General features: G+C 48.6%; 1 protein-coding gene across 1 annotated transcript in view; it reads right to left on the bottom strand.

Moving 5' to 3' along the window:
• PLXNB1 (plexin B1) overlaps window positions 1–18,133 on the bottom strand; it is a 144,284-nt gene that overhangs the window by 25,354 nt on the left and 100,797 nt on the right. The window contains exons 16-23 of the mRNA XM_081183746.1: window positions 17,452–17,618; window positions 15,242–15,393; window positions 12,680–12,785; window positions 10,734–10,870; window positions 9,284–9,460; window positions 7,870–8,038; window positions 6,727–6,969; window positions 4,184–4,360 (exon numbers count right to left, since the gene is read on the bottom strand). Of these exons, the coding sequence (XP_081039872.1) occupies window positions 4,184–4,360; window positions 6,727–6,969; window positions 7,870–8,038; window positions 9,284–9,460; window positions 10,734–10,870; window positions 12,680–12,785; window positions 15,242–15,393; window positions 17,452–17,618 (1,328 nt within the window). The remainder of the gene's footprint in view (window positions 1–4,183; window positions 4,361–6,726; window positions 6,970–7,869; window positions 8,039–9,283; window positions 9,461–10,733; window positions 10,871–12,679; window positions 12,786–15,241; window positions 15,394–17,451; window positions 17,619–18,133) is intronic.

The raw sequence follows: 18,133 nt of genomic DNA, 5'->3' as shown, positions 1-18,133 counted from the left end.
GGGCAGCGGGGCGTTGCGCTCCAAAGGCTTTAGGGATCTTTGAGGCTGGCGGTGGGGGGAAGCAGCACTTCCCCCCACCGCCAGCCCCACATGCTCGGGTGAATGCACCTTGAACGCACCTTGTTTTAGAGGGGGAGAACAAGGAAAATTTTTTTCCCCCTGTTCTCCCCCTCCTATGGTCTGGTGCGTCCTATAGAGCAAAAAATACGGTATCTATCATCTATCTATCTATCTATCTATCTATCTATCTATCATTTATCTACACGCATATATTTTACTGAATTTGGGAGGGATTATAATAGTGGGTTGACACGATCTTTCAATATCGCACATAGTTCAATCTGAACAAGGAAAACAAACGGAAGAAAAAAAATAAACAAAAGGATTTTTCATCACTGACCATTTTATCTTTTTCATGGGGTTCAGCAAATGATGCTGTTGGAGATGCTGAAGATGTGGGCTGTATATTACTGCTATAATAATTTTTACTTTTTGTACTTTACCTAGCTGAAGTTACTGAAATCTCAGTTCCTTCGTTAACGCATTAAAAAAATAAATAAATCATCCCATGACAAATAAAATGCTTGTTGCTATGGCTTCAGATAAGCGTACCTTTGTGGGCTAGCTTTTCAGATAGAGCCGAAAAAACAACACCCCCAGACCCTATTATACCAATACAGTGGTAGCTCCAATTGTGGGCACGGTCCATTCCGGGGTGCTGTTCGCACCCGAAAAGACTGCAACTAGAGCAGTGTTTCTGCGCAAGTGCAGAGCATGGCAGAGTGCTTCTGCGTACACACTTCCGGGTTTGCCACGTTTGGAAGCCGAAAAGACGAAGCGTGAGCCTAATGCAACATGAGGTAGGACTGTATTCTAAAGTGGCAGTTGCCAAGTATTTCCTGCTTTTCCCCACCAGATGGACCCAGTGTCTCAGAAGACCAAAGATCTCCAGAACTTGGTGCCGGTAGCAAAGGAGAAACCATAGTGTGGTGTTGCTTTTGTTGTTGTTGTTGAGTCGTTTAGTCATGTCCAACTCTTCGTGACCCCATGGACCAGAGCACGCCAGGCACTCCTGTCTTCCACTGCCTCCCGCAGTTTGGTCAGACTCATGTTTGTAGCTTCGAGAACACTGTTCCAACCATCTCGTCCTCTGTTGCCCCCTTCTCCTTGTGCCCTCCATCTTTCCCAACATCAGGGTCTTTTCCAGGGAGTCTTCTCTTCTCATGAGGTGGCCAAAGTATTGGAGCCTCAGCTTCAGGATCTGTCCTTCCAGTGAGCACTCAGGGCTGATTTCCTTCAGAATGGAGAGGTTTGATCTTCTTGCAGTCCATGGGACTCTCAAGAGTCTCCTCCAGCACCATAATTCCAAAGCATCAATTCTTCAGCGATCAGCCTTCTTTATGGTCCAGCTCTCACTTCCATACATCACTACTGGGAAAACCATAGCTTTTACTATACGGACTTTTGTTGGCAAGGTGATGTCTCTGCTTTTTAAGATGCTTTCTAGGTTTGTCATTGCTTTTCTCCCAAGAAGCAGGCGTCTTTTAATTTCGTGGCTGCTGTCACCATCTGCAGTGATCATGGAGCCCAAGAAAGTAAAATCTCTCACTGCCTCCATTTCTTCCCCTTCCATTTGCCAGAAGGTGATGGGCCCAGTGGCCATGATCTTCGTTTTTTTGATGTTGAGCTTCAAGCCATATTTTGCACTCACCTCTTTCACCCTCATTAAAAGGTTCTTTAATTCCTCCTCACTTTCTGTCATCAGGGTTGTGTCATCTGCTAGTTTGACCCTATTCTGGCTCAGTCTCCGTGCATGTAAGCAAGCATGCAAGGGGATGTGAGGGTGCATTGCTGAATCCTGCCCCCTCTGGTATTACCGTTTTTCACCCAGTTCACCACCCTCCACACAAACTTAAGGGCAAAGGTCCGAAGTGGGGAGCCTCCATGATTCCTGTGCAATTACAGAAACCTGACTGCGCAGCAGGAATCATAGACTTAGAAGGGACCCTAAGGGTCATGTAGTCCAGCCCGCTGCAGTGCAAGAGCAAAGTAGAGAGGCGGCTCCTCACTTCGACCCTCAAGCTCCTGGAGGGCCGTAAACAGAATAAAGTTAAGGTGCCGGAAGAAGACTCCCTGCCAGCTCCCTCTCATGCGATTGCTTATGTGCGGCTACAGCAAACAGCTGGATAGGGCTCTGCACAAATCAGAATGATTAGCAACGTCAGTGAGGACCTTCTCTCGTGACTATCCCAAGAAGGTCCCCATCAGCTCTATCTCTGTTACTTTATGCCAGTGGTTTCCAAAGAGGTGAAGGTAAAAGACCCCTGGACAGTTAAGTCCAGTCAAAGGCGACTATGGGGTTGTGGCGCTCATCTCACTTTCCGGCCAAGGGAGCCGGCGTTTGTCCACAGACAGGTTTCTGGGTCATGTGGCCAGCAGGACTAAACCGCTTCTGGCGCAACGGGATACCGTGACGGAAACCAGAGCGTATGGAAACGGCGTTTACCTTCCCGTCGCAGTGGTAACTATTTATCTACTTGCACTGGTGTGCTTTTGAACTGCTAGGTTGGCAGGAGCTGGGATGGAGCAATGGGAGCTCACCCCGTTGCAGGGATTTGAACAGTTGACCTTCTGATCGGCAAGCCCAAGAGGCTCAGTGGTTTGGACCACAGCGCCACCCGCGTCCCCAAGAGGACCTGTTTCCAAAAAGGACGGTACTGCCAAGAGGCGAGGGGGTGGCAGGGGGCCCCTGGAGTTGTAAGTGGGTCTCCGACTTTGAAAAGTCACTGGATCAAGCCCATCCATTTTTGCTGAATTAATTAAGCTAAATAATTTCAATTGGATTTCGAGTCAACGTGCAATTGATTGTTACTGTTTTGAATTCTATTGTGCTGTTATCGTCCTTAGTGGGTTGTGCAAACCTGAATAATGCATTTTATAGGATAGGGGCAGGGGCACAAGGGATGAGTTTATGGAACCAAGGGGGGCGGTGACCCAAAAATGTTTGGCAGCCACTGTTTTACGCGATATCCCTCCAAACCGCTTTTTACTGACGGGATCCTCAGTCCACCACAGTATATTAGGGGAGTGACTGCCAAAGGGGAGCTGGATAAAAATAGCCGTTCCTGCTCAGAAGCTGTGCTGCTTTTTAACCTCTTGGTATTAAACCTTCGTCAAATTTTGCTTCCAACTGCAATTGAAGAAACAGCCCACAAAGCGATAGAGTACTATTCTTGCTAGGGTCTGCCACCATGATTTTATTTTATTTTACAGAATGTGCGTACCACTAATTGTATAGAAGAAGCAGGAGGAGGAGGAGGAGGAGGAGAAGACGAAGAAGAAGAAGAAGAAGAAGAAGAAGAAGAAGAAGAAGAAGAAGAAGAAGCTCGAAGCGGTTTACATAAAATGCACACATTAAAATGATATGGAAATGCTAGAAGCTTGAAAAAAGAACAAGCTGACCTAAAAAAAAATTCAAAGGCAAAATATAAATAAAACCTGCATTTAAAATAAAATGATATACATTTATAAAATAAAATAACATATTAAGAGGCATGTCAACTTTATCTATCCAAGCGAACAAAAGGTTTTAAACAAATTTGGCTACAAGATGTGAAGCAGGCGAAAAGGGTGTCTGCTGTGGTTTTTTTCCTTCCAGTTTTGCTAATTGGCGGCTCCACAAGGCCCACTTTGAAGATAAGGGAGCTGTTGTTCTCAGACGGCCTGTTTCACCCTTCCTTCCCACAGCCTCTGTCAGAAGTAAATCCCACCCACCTCAATTGCTTTTAATCCCATGAGGGAACAAAAGAGCACCATTTATACCCGCTTTCTCCACCCCCAACAATTTCCCACAACGCCCCAAAACAGACTATTAATAACTACATTTAAAAAAAACACAACACAACTTTTTTTCCAATGCACCCTCTTTTAGGCCCACAAGAGTTCCTTACAGATGGAACTCTGAAGAAAATTATTTTTCCTTCCTTTCCTCAGTCCTGGCCTATTGTGTTCTAATTCCCAGCCCTGCAATTCTTCCATCAGGCATTCCTTCCTTCGCCCACTAGGTTCCCTGTGCCCCACCCCACCCCCCGGCCATCTCATCCAACTCTTCCCTTTCCCTCACAGTCCACCCCACTCCCCATCCCGGTTCGAGTTCTTCCCGTTGCCAATATCCACCCCTTACTGTGAACTCTGGCAAAGAGTCTGTGCCTTCCCGCTTGGCCCGGTGCAGAGGGGCCGGTTGCTCGGCGGGGGGTTCGCAATAGAGGTGGTTCTTCGTCAGGGTCTTGACCGAGCAGACGCCAACTCCGATCATGGCTTTCACCTCCTCTTTGGAGATGGCCAGGTCCAGGTTTTCCCCCTGGAGGGAAGAAACCAAGGCAGTCAGGTGAGGGCAAGCTGTTTTTGTCGCACAGCAGCCCAGTTTGCACGCAACGCTAAGCCAAGCCACGGTTTTGTGTTGATATATATCGCCGTTTAGCTGACAACAGCGGCAGGACTGGAGAAGTGAAGTGATGGTTTGGCTTAGGGTGTTGTCTGAACGCATACTTGTGGTTTGTCTTGCTCCAGATAAACCATAGCCTGTAACTGAGGTTTGTTCTTCATTTATAGCTTGTGGCTGTTTATTATTTATATAAAGGTAAAGGTAAAGGGACCCCTGACCATTAGGTCCAGTCGTGGCCGACTCTGGGGTTGCAGCGCTCATCTCACTTTATTGGCCGAGGGAGCCGGCGTACAGCTTCCGGGTCATGTGGCCAGCAGGACTAAGTCGCTTCTGGTGAACCAGAGCAGCGCACGGAAACGCCGTTTACCTTCCCGCCGGAGCAGTACCTATTTATCTACTTGCACTTTGAAGTGCTTTCAAACTGCTAGGTTGGCAGGAGCTGGGACCGAGCAACGGGAGCTCACCCCGTCACAGGGATTCGAACCACCGACCTTCTGATCGGCAAGCCCTAGGCTCTGTGGTTTAACCCACAGCGCCACCCGCGTCCCTATACCCCATTCATAAAAAAATACCAGAGTGGTTTACAACAATTGTACACAAAAGTATACGGTAAAAGCTATACGAAAAAGCTGAAGTCAGCTAACTATGAGGGGAGACAAACTATGAGCCCAGGTTTGGACAACACGCTATGCCAAACCATGGTTTAGCTCACAGCAGCAGCAGCAGCAGGACTGGAAAAGCCAAGTGTCCACAGTCTCAACCCCAAGAACCCCCACAGTTGCATTATAACATGTTTTGGCACTGCATGCAAACCGAGCCAATTTATTTTATATCAGTGCATCCCATAACACTTTCCAAATTAAATAGTGCTATTGTTAAGGGTTGTTACAGGCACAGATGTAACTTTAAAGGTCTTGTGACTTACAAAGGACAGAGCTCTATATTTCGTGACACTGGTCCATTGGTCACACAGTATTGTCTACACTAACTGGCAGCAGTTCTCCAGGGTTTCAAGCAGGGGGGCTCCCACATTCCTACCAGGATATGCTGGGGACTGAACCTAGAACATTGGCTCCCAGTACGTTTCCAAGCACAATTCAAAGTGTTGGTTTTAACCTTTAAAGCCCTAAACAGTCTCGGCCCAGTATACCTGAAGGAGCGTCTCCACCGGACGCTGAGGTCCAGCGCCGAGGGCCTTCTGGCGGTTCCCTCACTGCGAGAAGCAAAGCTACAGGGAGCCAGGCAGAGGGGCCTTCTCGGTAGTGGCGCCCACCCTGTGTAACGCCCTCCCATCAGATGTCAAAGAGATAAACAACTACCCGACATTTACAAGACATCTGAAGGCAGCCCTGTTCAGGGAAGTTTTCAATGTGTGACATTTTAATGTATTTTTAATCTTTTGTTGGAAGCTGCCCAGAGTGGCTGGGGAAACCCAGCCAGATGGGCGGGGTATAAATAAATTATTATTATTATTATTAAACCTTCTACATGCTAAGCAACTACTCTACCACTAGCTTTGACCCTTCCCCACCAAAAACAGTCTAGAGATTATGACTTCTGTTGGCATAACTGGGCAGGGCCTTTGGGTAGCATACATTAGGTATGGCATTACAGAGGAAGGAATTCATACACCACACCTGTCACTTTCTACCTGCTGCCTTTGCACAATGCCTAATGATCTTATGGAACTCACCGCCACAAGACACGGAGGTGGCTGCTGTCATGGATAGATTGCATAGGGGGATTAGATGGATGCAGAATTATTACTATTTTTAAAGTTTTTATTTATGCTTTTCATGTTTATACATTTCATTAGTTTCACAATCAATTTAGCGTTTCAAAATTTGACTTCCTTCTCCCCTTTTCTGCGGTTCCTTAAACGTTTTATTTTAATACCTTCTGCGTATCCAAATTCATTTCACTCGCTCCTTTAATTATCTACTGCAAATATACACTCTTGTGTAACTGCAGGTTATTACAACAATCCTGCTAATGCTTTTAATCTGTTTACAATTTATCTGTAACTATTCAATAAACCATTTCCATTCTTTTATAAAAGGTTTGTTATCTTGATTTCTTATTCTTCCGGTAAGCTTCGCCCATTTCTGCATATTCCATGAGGTTTCGTATAACCACGTTTTTGTATACAGAGACGGATGCAGAATGAGACCTTTCTTAGGAGGGACCTTGGAAGACAAGTTGTGGTCTATGGAGTACCCAAAATCTACAAGCAAGGGACAGATAGATGTATCTGCTCCCTGCATAGGGGTCTGCCCCATTACCTCCACAGAGATGACGCTTCCAGGCTTGTGACGATAGGGCTTGGTGTGGTCATCCATATTGAGGGGGTGCAGGACGGGATCCACCTCATAGGAGAAGCCGCTCGGATGCACAGTGTTGAAGTCGAAACTGAGGTTATCGAGGACAAACTCCAGCTTCACTTGCACGGAGGGAGAAAGCTGCTTAATGGCAGGCGTTTTGCACAGGATGAGGCTGGAGGAGTTGACCTCGCAGGGCTCTTCAAACTAGGATCGGAAATAAAGAAGAGTGAAAGGCTGGGGCCCCCTCTCTCCTAGACACCCCACTCCCATTCACAAGGACACCCCAGAGCACAGGGAATCCCTGGAGTGGAGCTTGCTAAAAAAACATCTGCAGGACACTCTCTGCGGAAGACCTGGGGCGCATCCCTTGTCCAATTGCTCAAGACCAAAGCCGAAAGCCAGTCTACCTTTGAGGAAACCCAAGTGCAAATCCCCCTTCGATCATCTGACTGGTCACTTTCAGAACAGGATGTGGGACTAGACAGGTCTTTGGCTTGATCCAGGTGAGTGTGTGTGTGTGTGTGTGTGTGTGTGTGTGTGTGTGTTCAGCCTTCAAGTTCACTGGGTGAACTTGGGCCAGTCACGTTCTCTCTCATCACAGGGCTGTTGTAAGAATAAACAATTTTTTTTTCCTGGGGGCAGGGAGAAAACATGTTCACCACCATGTTTATGAAGATGGATGGTACTTAATTTTAATTAATTAAGTGGAAATACGTTGTATGTATCTTTTTTCTTTTTTATCTTTTTCTCTTATTTTTTGTTTGTCTTTATTATTGTTAATCTTTTCTCTTTTTACTATGTTTATCTACTGAAAATAATAAATATTATTTGAAAAAAAGAAAACATGTTCACCACCCCGAGGTCCTTAGAAGAAGGGCAGAATCCAAAGGAAATGAATAAGGCCTGTCCCCAAAACGCTTTGGCATTAAAAAGGGGGAAATCCAAAACACCACTAGGGCCTGAAATGAGAACTGTATTGCAATAATACTAAATGGACCTGTTTTCACTACCCTTTAATTTGCAACCTGAGGCAGCCGCAGATCCCTCACACCGGTAGCTTTGAACAGAAAAACACACTGCCGAGCATTGCACTGGTAAACCTACTTGCTGGACGCTGCAGAGGGCATTCTCAGGGCATTCTGTATCCGGAATAATCCTGCGCCACCTGCCCAAGCCCCGGCGCCGGCGCTCCAGCGGAGAAACCGTGACGCGGATTTTGGGCCACTGCACGACATCGAGGTTGTGTCCACGAACTCGGATCTCTCTACCACCACTGAAATACACAAACACACATGTTAGTGACTACAACCAGTGCAGATCTGAGGGCCTGCAGCTTCAGGATTTGCCCTTTGAGGCAAATGCTGTGGCTCAGTGGAAAAGCCCCTGCTTTTCATTCAGAAGGTCCCAGTTTCAACATCTGGCATCTCCAGGTAGGGCAAAGGAAGATTCTTGCCTGAAAAGCTGGAGAGCCACTGCTGGCCAGAGTAGGCAATACTGAGCTGTATGGCCCATTGGTCTTACCTCTCTCTCCAAACCCACCAGCTTCCTGCAGCCAATCGCTTTCCTGAACACAGTGTGCTGTCAGGCAACTTTGGGAAGCTGACAGGCCTTGTAAGGTAAAAGGTAAAGGACCCCTGGACGGTTAAGTCCAGTCAAAGGCAGCTATGAGGTTGCGGCACTCATCTTGCTTTCCGGTGTTTGTCCACAGACAGCTTTCCAAGTCATGTGGCCGGCAGGACTAAACCGCTTCTAGTGCAATGGGACACCGTGACGGGAAACCAGAGCACACGGAAAGGCCTTTTACCTTCCCCCACCACAGCAGTACCTATTTATCTACTTGCACTGGTGTGCTTTCGAACTGCTAGGTTGGCAGGAGCTGGGACAGAGCAACGGGAGCTCACCCCCATTGCGTGTATTTGAACCGCCAACCTTCCGATCAGCAAGCCCAATAAGCTCAGTGGTTCTCAAACTTTTTTCTCTGGGCCAAACTTTCAGAATAAGAATTTGCTCTGAATATGTGCATTGGTAAGAAATACATTGGAAAACAAAAAGAAACGACTCCTAGCCATGTTTGATTTATAATGTGATTTATAATATGATCACGGGGCATCCAGGAAGTATAAAATAACGCAACTACATAAGAACACAAATCATTCCCAAAATATAATATTGATCACCCTTGAATCTTGCCTCCCTCTTCTGCCTGTGGCACACCACACCCTTTGAGAACCACTGCCTTAGAGGCAAACAAATTCCCAAGCTTGCTGGTCTTTTAAACTGTGATGGCATTGATTCAACTGTTTTTGCATTTGTTTGTCTCATTTTCCTCTTCCTCCTCCCCGCTCCCACAATGTGGGGGTAGGAAGGGTGGTCTGATAATACCGGAGTGATGGAGGACCATTCCAGGTAGGTAGAGCGAGAAACCAAGCAGTCAAAGTCTCAATAATTTTTTTAAAAAATTAAAATTTAAAAAATCGCCTTACAAACTTGTCTTGGTGGGGACGGAGAAGTCATTTACCTCTGGAAACTCTTGGCTGGTTCTGCATACGTGATGTTGGGGTCCAGGGTGTATTTGAAGCGGGGGTGCTCCAAACTCCGTTCCTGATCGCCGTACTTGATTGTGACGTTGAGTTCCACAGATGTGTTACTGGCACTAGTGAGGCACTGAAGCTCCTTCTCTTGTACTTCAGAATGACTTGTGGGGGCGAGAGAGAGAAAGAGAAAAGGGGCTGGTTTCAATTTAAATATCGTATAAATATATTCAGCCACTCGCCTAGAAAATCTGTTCTAAACTAGTGCCCTTCAGCCTTGGGTTCCCAGGAACTGTTGGACTACAACTGCCATTGTTCCTGACAGCATCGGGCTAAGCTGTGGTTGGGGATGATGGAAGTTGTAGTCCCTTGCTAGTTGTTGTTGTTGTTGTTTTGCCAAGGCTGAGCGGCCTCCAAACTATCAGGGCCATAGCTGTCAACCATCCCTTATTTGGTGGGAAACTCCCTTATCCCAGCTCCGTGTCCCGCTGCTGTCCTGGATTGATGATATCCCGTAAATTTTCCGGGTTTCAAAGGAAGCAGCTCCTCTCCCTCCCTGCCATCCAGGGAGGAGGGAGGCTCCAACTGTGTTGCTTGGCTGCGTTGCTCACCCAGTAAGGAGTCTAAGAACGACTGGGTGGAGCTTGCATGCCTTGTGCAGATCAAATCGGCCGCGTTGCCTGGGGACTCGCCTTTGCTCAGCGCTTCCCAGCGGAGAGGTGACGGTGGTTTTCCTTGCTGCATCCCCTTTGCTGGGTTGCTGCACTGTGTGAACCACCGCTTAAGGCTTCGTTTGGCTGCTGGCTGGGCTTTCTGCCTTTGGCTCAGAGGAGCTCAGAAGTCGAACATACCTGTGCTCTGAAAATCCCTTATTTTGGCTGCTGATCCCTTATTTTCGAGGCTGCTGGTCCCTTATTTTCAAATCTGTAGGTTGACAGCTATGATCGGGACCCACCCAAAGGGGGTGAGGAGAGCATCCAGTGATCTGACCTTGTGAAAGGCCTCTTCCTTATTTCTCCAGAAAGATGTTGCTATCTGGCTAGTAACGACAGGGAAATTGCAGCTTTCTTCCTCATTCCTGAGCACCTGTTTTTCCTTGTTAAGAGGGCAATGTTACCTTAAAACAGGGCTGGAGAACTTCTGAGCCTTCCAGAACCTGTTGGATTTCCCAGCAGAAGCAGCCCATATGGCCAATGGAAGCCAACATCTAAGGAGGCCACAGGTTCCCCAAATCTACCTTGGAACTATTCTGAAAATGCTGACCCAAAGCAAACTCTGGCTTATGACAGAGGGTACCCACGGCTTACAATGCCCCTACAACCTAGAAAAACTTGTCGGGGGCTATGTCCCAATAATCCAAATCAATGACCACCCTGAGCCAACAGCCTGGGGGGAGGGTGTTGGAGCAGCAGCCTGCTGCCTGGCGCCGTTTCTTACATATAGCAGGGGAAGCGTCCGACCAGAATGCTGATTTTGCTGGGGTTGCCAGTCAGCAGCTTGGATCCCGTCAGTGTGAGGCAGGTTCCTCCAGCCTTGGGGCCTCGTGTTGGGTAAATGGATTTCAGCTCTGGGCTCTGAGCAAAAGGGAGAGGAAGGAAAGAAGGAACATTCAGCCAAAGGAATTCAAGAGGCAGGGAACAACACTCCTGGCTTGGGCTGCACATCGCAGGAGAGAGCAAGGAGGAGGCCCAATGGCCCATCTTGTCCAGTGTCCTGTTGGCGCCTCTGGGAAGCCAGCAAGCAAGACCCAATCACAAAAGCAGTTCTCCCCACCAGAGATTCCCAGAAACGGGTTTTCAGAGGCCTCTGACAGCGGAGGCAGAACATGGCCATTGTTTCTAGCAGCCACGGAGAGCCTTCTCCTATAGAAAGGTGAAGAGGAGCCCGGCTGGATGAGGCTGTGTCCCCTTCAGACCAGTGGCATTTTTTAACACTGCCGAAAAAGGATGACTTCGGGCATATGCTGTGCTTGCAGCTCCTTAGCTGCTTATGCAACTTGCTGCTCAGGAAACAAAAACTTTTCTGGCAACCATTTCTGGGAAAATACGGAGCAGCAGGTTCTCAGGGGCTGGTGCAAAGCTGTCCATTTGTAAGGGCCACGGGTGGGAAAAAGAAGCCCTGGGGAACCTCAGGCCATGGGCCTAGTGTGGTCCTCCAGGACTCCGCACTCAGGACTCTCCCCCAAGACAACTGCCTAGCCAGCCTTTGCTCTGCACCCTCCTCGAGTGTCTCTTGCCTGCCTAAAATCTGCCCTTGATGGTCCCTTGCTTGCCTGGACAGAGCACATGAGTAAACCAATATTTACTGATCCACTCGCTTTTGCTTCTGGCCCCACCCACCGCTGGCATGTTTTATTGTATTTTTAATATTCTGTTGGGAGCTGCCCAGAGTGGCTGGTGAAACCCAGCCAGATGGGCCGTGTAGTGGATATGAGTTACTCGTGCGTAAGCTGGTGCCTTTCTCGGTTATTTTCCCTTGTTAAACCTTTCTGACTGCGCAGCCCATTCTTCCCGTGGCTGCCTCAGTCACTGGCAGAATCCGTCAGTGGGCGTTTCTTGAACCTCTTCCAGCATAAAAGTTGTTTGACACCCAGTCTCCTCCTCCTCTCACTGCGCGGGAGTCTTCTGCGCAGGGAAGGCGTGGGTAGCGGAGGACCTGGGCTCTCCTCACTGATGTCCAGTGAAGAGTCCTGGAGCCCTCTCTCCACTTCCCCCGTCTGCCCCCCTTTATCCCTGGTGTTGCGCCGATTGGCTTCCCCCTCTACTGGGCTGTTTCTCCCCCTACTGCTGGGTCCTTCGCCAGCATCATCTGAGAGCCTTCCCTTCGCCTCTCGCTCCGATGTCAGTTCCCTGACAGGCGGGGTATAAATAAATTATCATTACCATCACCATCACCATTATTATTACATGCCCCACTCAATGTGTTGCTGACACCAGGGCTAGCAGGGCAGGGTCCCTCTCCCTAATCATGTTTACTGTATGTGTGGAGCATGCATGAATAGGACCACGATGTCTCACTGCATCGTGGGTTTCCTGATTCCTGCAAGCGGTACTGGGGAAACGTGCAGTATGTCGGCATCACAACATACCGGATTTTTCCGTGTATAAGACTAGGTTTCCCCCCTAAAAAATAATGTCAAAAATTTGGGGGCGTCTTATACACGGATACATCTCCCCCCCCCCCATTTTCTTAAATCGGAGTCCCCCCAAAATAGGAGGCGTCTTATACATGGGGGTGTCTTACAGGCAGAAAAATACGGTATATATTCCTTTGCTATTATGGGGAGGAGAGACTTCCTCTTTTTATCTGGCAGGCCACGTGCGTTCTTGCAACCAGACAGCTCTAGCCTGGGAGTTGCTGTCCAGAGACAGGGGCCCCCTTACCTGGTAAGTAAACACATGTCCAGAAACTCCCTGTCCTCCTCCGGGAACCTCCACGACCACGTGCCCAGACCTCTCCACGCCGCTTCCGCCCGTGGTGCACACGATACTGCAGGACAAGGGCAGAAGAGAGGATGGAGAAGAATCCCCCACCAAGGTGCACCACATGGGCTGCTCTAAACCTGAGTTAATGAGAGGGGGGCACTTTTAGCTCTCGGCCTGGCCAAGGAGGAGACATCACCCGCCTGAACAGTCGCGGCGCCAAATGATTTCCCCCACTTCCTCCGCCCTACGTGGCTTGGCCCGCTCGTATGAGCTGCATGGGAGAGAGTGAGCTGTGCAAAGCACTTTTCTGCAGCGCCAACAGACGGTGGTAAGGGACATGGGTGGCGCTGTGGGTTAAACCACAGAGCCTAGGACTTGCTGATCAGAAGGACGGTGGTTCAAATCCCTGCAACGGGGTGAGCTCCCATTGCTCGGTCCCTGCTCCTGCCAACCTAGCAGTTCGAAAGCACGTCAAAGTGCAAGTAGATAAATAGGTACCGCTCCGGCGGGAAGATAAACGTCGTTTCCATGTGCTGCTCTGGTTCGCCAGAAGCGGCTTATTCATGCTGGCCACATGACCCGGAAGCTGTAAGCCGGCTCCCTCGGCCAATAAAGTGAGATGAGCGCCGCAACCCCAGAGTCGGTCATGACTGGACCTAATGGTCAGGGGGTCCCTTTACCTTTACCTAACAGACGGTGGTACAGATCGCACAAGGTTGCTGTTTGGTTATGGGGATTTTTTTTGGGGGGGGGTGGCATTCCTGATGCACAGTGACTTGTCTCTGGGCACCTACCAGTTCCGTCATTCTATGTACCGCTTTTCATCAACCTCATTTTCGGTCTAGAGGAAGCACTTCAGGCAAGTTCCTTTATTATCCCTTTCCTCTTGGGCCCCTCAGACAGACACCAGCTTAGGAGACGGCTCAGAGTCAACACAGAACAGAATCCTTGCACTCTGCATGGCAGATGGGCGTGATCAGAGCTGATGTCTCCACTGCGTCAAGATCAGAATGGACCAGAACCATGCCACACTGTTAATGTTCAATAAGATGCACCTGCCAACCCTATAAACCAGTGTATCAAATTCCAACAGAAGTACAGTGGTACCTCAGGTTAAGCACTTAATTCGTTCTGGAGGTCCATACTTAACCTGAAACTGTTCTTAACCTGAAGCACCACTTTATCTAATGGGGCTAAAGGTTGTGAAGGACATGAAAGGTTGTTACAGTCCCGTTAGACTCTGTGAAAGGATTTTGTGGAACTGTAACAACCTTTCATGTGGATTGTTTGGACTTTATGAACAGACAGATGGAATAGACACAATTACACGGATGGACCTTATGCATGAACTGACTAGAGAATGATCTGATCCACTGGGTCTTCTGCTTTGTTCATTTATTGAACTTCATGAATTACTTCTGTTGAAATTTGATACAATGAATAGTATACCTTATTTATCTAAGAACACAGCTGGTTACGTCTCGTGTGTTTATTGAGGATGCTTTACGTGACCATAGGTTTGTTTGTTGTTGTTTTGTTAACCCTATAAACCAGGCATGTCCAAAGTCCGTTTTGGGGGCCTAATTCGCCCCCCCCGGCAGTTTATTTATTGGGGTAAAATCGTAAAATGCTCAACAATTTAAACTCTAAAAAAAAGCTAAACATCTTCAATCCTAAAAAAAGGTGAACAACATTGGGGGGGGAAACCTAAAAAAAGCTGAACAACTTTGGCCGGCCCTCACGGATGTCCACTTCATCAAATCTGGCCCTCTTTGAGAAAAGTTTGGTCACCCCTGCTAAACTTCCCTCCCTCTTTGTCCCTTTAGTAGCTAATAGCGTCAACTATCAAGGTTTCTCCGCTAAGTTTTTTTTTGCAGATTTCTTTCTCCAAAATGCAACTTCAGGAACAGGAGATTAGGAGGCAGGCAAATCAACGGGGAGTGAATCGCAGGATAATTGGGTGTCAACCTTGCCCAATTAACATGGAGCAAGGCAGCACTACTATTACTCTTATTAACAATAATCATAATAAAAATTGAATTTCTTAGTCGTTTTATCTTGCCCAAGGCAACCCGAAGCAACTTACAACAACCCAACCAAGAGTGCTGAGAGTAATTTGGCATTTCTGTTCCCTTATTGGCCAGAAAGCATTAGAAGGCTGCCCGAAAGCTTGCCCTAAGGTGGGGTTTGGGGTTTCTTGACGGTATATATCTTACACTTCCTTGAACCTGTCAGTTCCTGTTTCCTTCCCACCCAACACCTGTCCTGCAGTCTTTTAGCCTGCCTTTCCTCTCTGGGACTGATCCTTGGAAGAAGCCGCTTGTGCCAAAGCTACCATTCGATGCCAATGCAGTGGAATTAGAAGGATCTGGCTTGAAGAGAGAGCATTTTCTTTCCCAAAGCACTGCTATCTTTTTTTAAAGAGGGGGGAGAATGGAAATTTCCACCTGTTGCTGCCTAGGTCATGATGGAGAGCCAAGTATCAGCTCCCTCCTGTGAACCCCCGGGAAAGCCACTTACCTGCTGGAGATCTCGTACACCAGAGCATCGACCTCGCAGGGGATTCCGGCCACGGTGACTCTCCCAGCAATGTCCTGGTGCTTCTGACCAAGGTTTGAGCCAGTGATGGTGATTCTGGTACCCCCTTCAACCAGCCCAGTTAAGGGATAAACCTGAGAAGGACAGAGTGAAAACCATCCATGTCAAATTAAGAGCCAGGGAGAATGCAGATGTTTTGGGTGCCAGGTTAAAAAAAATAATTAACCTCCATAGGGAAGGGAATCTTAAAACTAGGGAGCTTTCAGACCAAAAGGCCGTGCCTTGTGTTCCCACTAATTAAACCTCTTTTGGTGGTGCGGCGCATAACAAGACCTTGGGAAATGATACCAGGCTCACATGTTAACATTTCTATCACCAGCTTTTCAGGACTCAAACTTTAATGCTTAAAATTCTCCACTTCTCTGCCCTAGATTGCTCTTCTCATCTCCTGCTATCGGCTTGAGCTTATCTCCAACATAGGCGCCTCTGCCTTTCATCTTCCTCTCCCACGCTCTCCGTATTTTGTCTCTGCGCTGCTCTCCGGAGCCTTCACCTCCACTCTGCCCTCTATTCATTAAGCTTCTGCCGAAGTTCATCTTCCAAGACCTACTTCCTCTGCAAAGATTGCCCTTCTTTTAAAATTTAAATGGTATTGATTCCTCTCTTCAAGGTTACTTCTCCTATAATCCCTTGCAAACACACAAGGGAGCTGGGGAAACCATTCCCTGATTACGGGGTCTCAGAGATGCTTCTCTTGATAAATCCACATGAGCAGGTCTCTTATCCTGCCCCACATTCATTCTGCAGGCAAAAAATGAAATAAAAATACTTATGTGGCTGCTCTTCATAAATTATATTTTGCACATGGGCTTTGTACACCGGACTCAGCTTCCTGAACCCAAGAATTAGCACCGCCCTTCATAAAACAGTGCATTGGGCTGAGTTGAAAGGAGGGTGAACTTTTGTGAACATTTTCCGCAGCTTCCTAAAACAGCAATTCTTTTGGTGACCAATGAGGCAAGACTTGAAAAGTGCTTGCTAATTCAGCCAACACTGCCCCCATTCTAACTTGGCATCCTTTGCCCCTTGTGACATAATCAGGTAGTAGCCAAATTTGACTGGCTATTGTGATGAAATTCTATTTGGCATGTGATCCCTGATTGGCTGGGATCACCCCTCTGAAAGGAAGCATCGCCATCACGCACAATTAGCTTTGTTAGCCCTAAGTGAGAGCGATGCCTCCCAATCTGATTCCCTATGTAGTGTCGTCTCATTCACTCCATGATCCCTGATTGGTTGGAATCACAAAAGTCACTATTCCCAGGACACTATAAAGCAGGTCAGCAATAACTTGCAAGGTGTCAATGAGGATTATTCAAAGAAACTAAACACCTCAGGCCTAGTGAGCCCAGCAGCTCTTCCCACTATGTCATGCCCTGATGAGGCAGTTGCGAGGATAGAAGGTCCTTGCCTTCCCACAGCTCTCTTAAGTCACCTCCTCCCCCAGGTCCTTCCCAAGCAATCTGAGACTCTGGTGCCTTGTCTGTTTCTGCTCCACCCTCTTCATACCCCTGTGGGTTCTGGGAGACCGGGTGGAAGGGAGCTGGTCACAGCAGGAGGCGGGGAGACCCTGGCTTCTTCACCAGCCTGACTCATCTCTGCCTCTTGGTCCTTTTCCTCCCCAGCCTCTGCTTCTGCCTCTGCTTCTGGACTGCTCTCTACCACAGCCTCTTCCTGCTCACTAAACCCTGTCGCCCCTTCAGCTTCTGACACCTCCTCCTCCTAGTCTGCTCCCTCTTCTCCCTCTGACCACTCATCATCATCATCGCACCACCATTCCCCGGACTCAGAGCCTTCCTCTCCTAAGGTTTCCCCAGCTGTTGCCTCCCACCTCTCCTCTGCATCCAGCCAGTCCATAACACCTAGGGGGGACAGAGTTTGACTGAAACAAGGCAGCTGCCTACGCTCCTCAATGCCAGGCTGCACAAAACGGGCGGGGATCCATGCCATTCTCCCTCTGCGGAGAATGCCAGCTGCTTTCCCGCACATCAAATTCGCCATGTTGAAAGTAGCCGCCCACCAATTCAATCGCAACTTTGGCTACCCTCGTCGGGCCACTTGGGACCATCCTGGATCCCTCCTGGGTTTCTCCGCCGAATGCCTGGCTCCCGCCCAACCGCACTGTTACTCACGGCGTGAATCAGGGGAGCCGGGCATGTGTCCGCCACATCTTCTTTGCAGGAGTCGCGGAACAGGCAGCTGGGCTGCTCCCCACTGCACCACACGCAGCCGTACTTGGCATCGGCCGTCTGGCAGCGGCTGCAGTCCAAGTGCCCCACAGAACAATTGTACAGGGTCACTGCGGAAAATGAGAGAGAGAGGGAGGGAGGGAGGGAGGGAGGGAGGGAGAGAGGTATGGGTGAGTCCCTGCTAGCACAGTCCTCTGGATGCGGAAATTAGGCAATGCAGACAAAGGGGCATAAGAGGCCCGGGTATAGGGGTATCACATTCCTTCCCTCCCTCTTTGCTCGCCCCAGATGGTAGGAATCAATGGATTCAAATGACAAGAGATTCTGGCTAAACACCAGGAAGACTCTTCTGAAAGTGGAATGGACTCCCTCGGGATGTGGTGGGCTCTCCTTCCTTGGGGATTTTAAAGCAGAGAATGGGTGGCCGTCTGCCAGGGATGCTTTAGCTGCGATTACTGCATTGTAGGGCAGGGGAAACATGTCCCGTTTCACCTTGTCCTGGCTGCCACTCCCGCTGCCCTACCTCTGACTGCCGGCACAGCTTCTCCACGCTCCTTGCAGCCTCAGCCCCTGGTGGAGAAGCATTATTGGCATGGGTGCCAATTTCGGGGAGGGTCGCATGAGA

Source organism: Podarcis bocagei, assembly GCF_964188305.1.
Source record: "Podarcis bocagei genome assembly, chromosome: 2".
Lineage (NCBI taxonomy): Eukaryota > Metazoa > Chordata > Lepidosauria > Squamata > Lacertidae > Podarcis > Podarcis bocagei.
The sequence above is the reverse complement of the archived record's forward strand: the minus strand, read 5'-3'. Positions and strand labels throughout refer to the sequence as shown.